This window comes from Cetorhinus maximus, chromosome 31, assembly GCF_964194155.1.
Source record: "Cetorhinus maximus chromosome 31, sCetMax3.hap1.1, whole genome shotgun sequence".
Taxonomy (NCBI): Eukaryota; Metazoa; Chordata; class Chondrichthyes; order Lamniformes; family Cetorhinidae; genus Cetorhinus; species Cetorhinus maximus.
In genome coordinates, this window is record NC_135909.1 from 9,683,835 (window position 1) to 9,685,390 (window position 1,556).

Below are 1,556 nucleotides of genomic sequence, written 5' to 3' on the forward strand. Positions count from 1 at the left end.
CTCAAAAAACAGGACATAATATAGTACTAATTGTAAAGAGCTAATTCAGTATACGAATGTTAGATTTACTTAATCTCGCTCTCTCCTTCCCTAGTCTACAGTTTATCTCTGTCCGTTTCTGATTTTCATTCTGGGTTAATCTGTATCTAAAAACAAGCCGAAAATATCGGCGCCAAGTTTAAGGAATCCAAACTTTCTTTTTATTCGACATCGAAGACGGACGATATATTTATAAAACAAAAAATAGTGTTCAGATAGAAATTCCCATTAATGGTTAACATTTTATCCCAAGTTCCAGATTTGCTTTTAGAATCCGGAATCCATTCGGGGTTAATTTCGATCCTTTATGAAACCCCTTAACCAGCCGGCAGAAAGTCTCATTTACACAGTTCTGCAAACGGACGGTTTATTGTAGATATTCGACAGTCAATGGTTAACATTTTTGGTGTAAATTTGCCAGCGTTGAGACTGAAGTTTCCGACACAACCGGGGGTGATAGGAAATGAACTGATCGATTATTGAGACCAAACTTGACCAGAACTGGAAACTGTCGCATTTGCTTCTATTCTCTCTCTCTCCAAAGCCAGGGAAAGGGGCCGAATATGAACACGTCTGAGTACAAATTACAGAGGGTCAGCGGACAATCATTAATTTATGGGCCATTATTAACAACAGCGAATGTTTGAACAGAGTGATAAATCTACATTAGACTGAAAGTAGGAAACAAAACTAACAGAAAACATCATTCGAATATGTTCAAATTAGAAACACGACAAATTAAACATTGAGATGATATAGCTTTCTCGGAGAGATTGTGGGTGGCTCTTAAAAGAGCTCTTGTGTTTCGGGTGTTGTTCAGTCCATTGTGGGGTTTTACTTGGAGCTGGTGTACTTGGTCACCGCCTTTGTCCCTTCCGACACGGCGTGCTTGGCCAGTTCCCCGGGCAGCAGCAGGCGCACGGCGGTCTGGATCTCCCGGGAGCTGATGGTGCTGCGCTTGTTGTAATGGGCCAGGCGGGAAGCCTCACCCGCGATGCGCTCGAAAATATCGTTCACGAACGAGTTCATGATGCTCATGGCCTTGGAGGAGATGCCGGTGTCGGGGTGAACCTGCTTCATGACTTTGTAGATGTAGATGGAGTAACTCTCCTTCCTCGACTTTCGCCGCTTCTTGCCGCCCTTTCCTGCCGGTTTACTCACCGCTTTCTTGGCGCCCTTCTTAGCAACTGGTTTCTTCTTTTTTTTTGTAAAAATATACTTTATTCATAAAATATCTTCAATCACATTCCGAACCATTTCAAAAACAACATTACAAGGGTACAATCCAGGTTAAACTTTTACAAAATGTATCACCAGGTGCATCAGTACAAACAATATTACAATCATTTACAGCCTTTCATTTTGATCTGTACAGCCCGAGTGGCTCTAAACAGTTCCCAGTCTCTCGGTGCGCTGTGGTAGAAAGGTCTTGACAGCGACCCTTCCCCATTGCGCCTTTGCGGCAGCTGCCCCAAGCTTTAGTGCGTCCCTCAGCACGTAGTCCTGGACTTTGGATT

At 43.2% G+C, this 1,556-nt stretch overlaps 1 protein-coding gene across 1 annotated transcript; it reads right to left on the reverse strand.

The window, feature by feature from the left end:
• Positions 1 to 572: 572 nt before the first annotated feature.
• On the reverse strand, positions 573 to 1,296 carry LOC144670209 (histone H2B-like). The gene is made up of 2 exons (XM_078532696.1): positions 1,285 to 1,296; positions 573 to 1,236 (listed from the first exon to the last, which is right to left on the reverse strand). Exons 1-2 carry the CDS (start codon positions 1,294 to 1,296, stop codon positions 874 to 876), a joined length of 375 nt encoding a protein of 124 aa, XP_078388822.1. The 3' UTR covers positions 573 to 873.
• Positions 1,297 to 1,556: the final 260 nt, after the last annotated feature.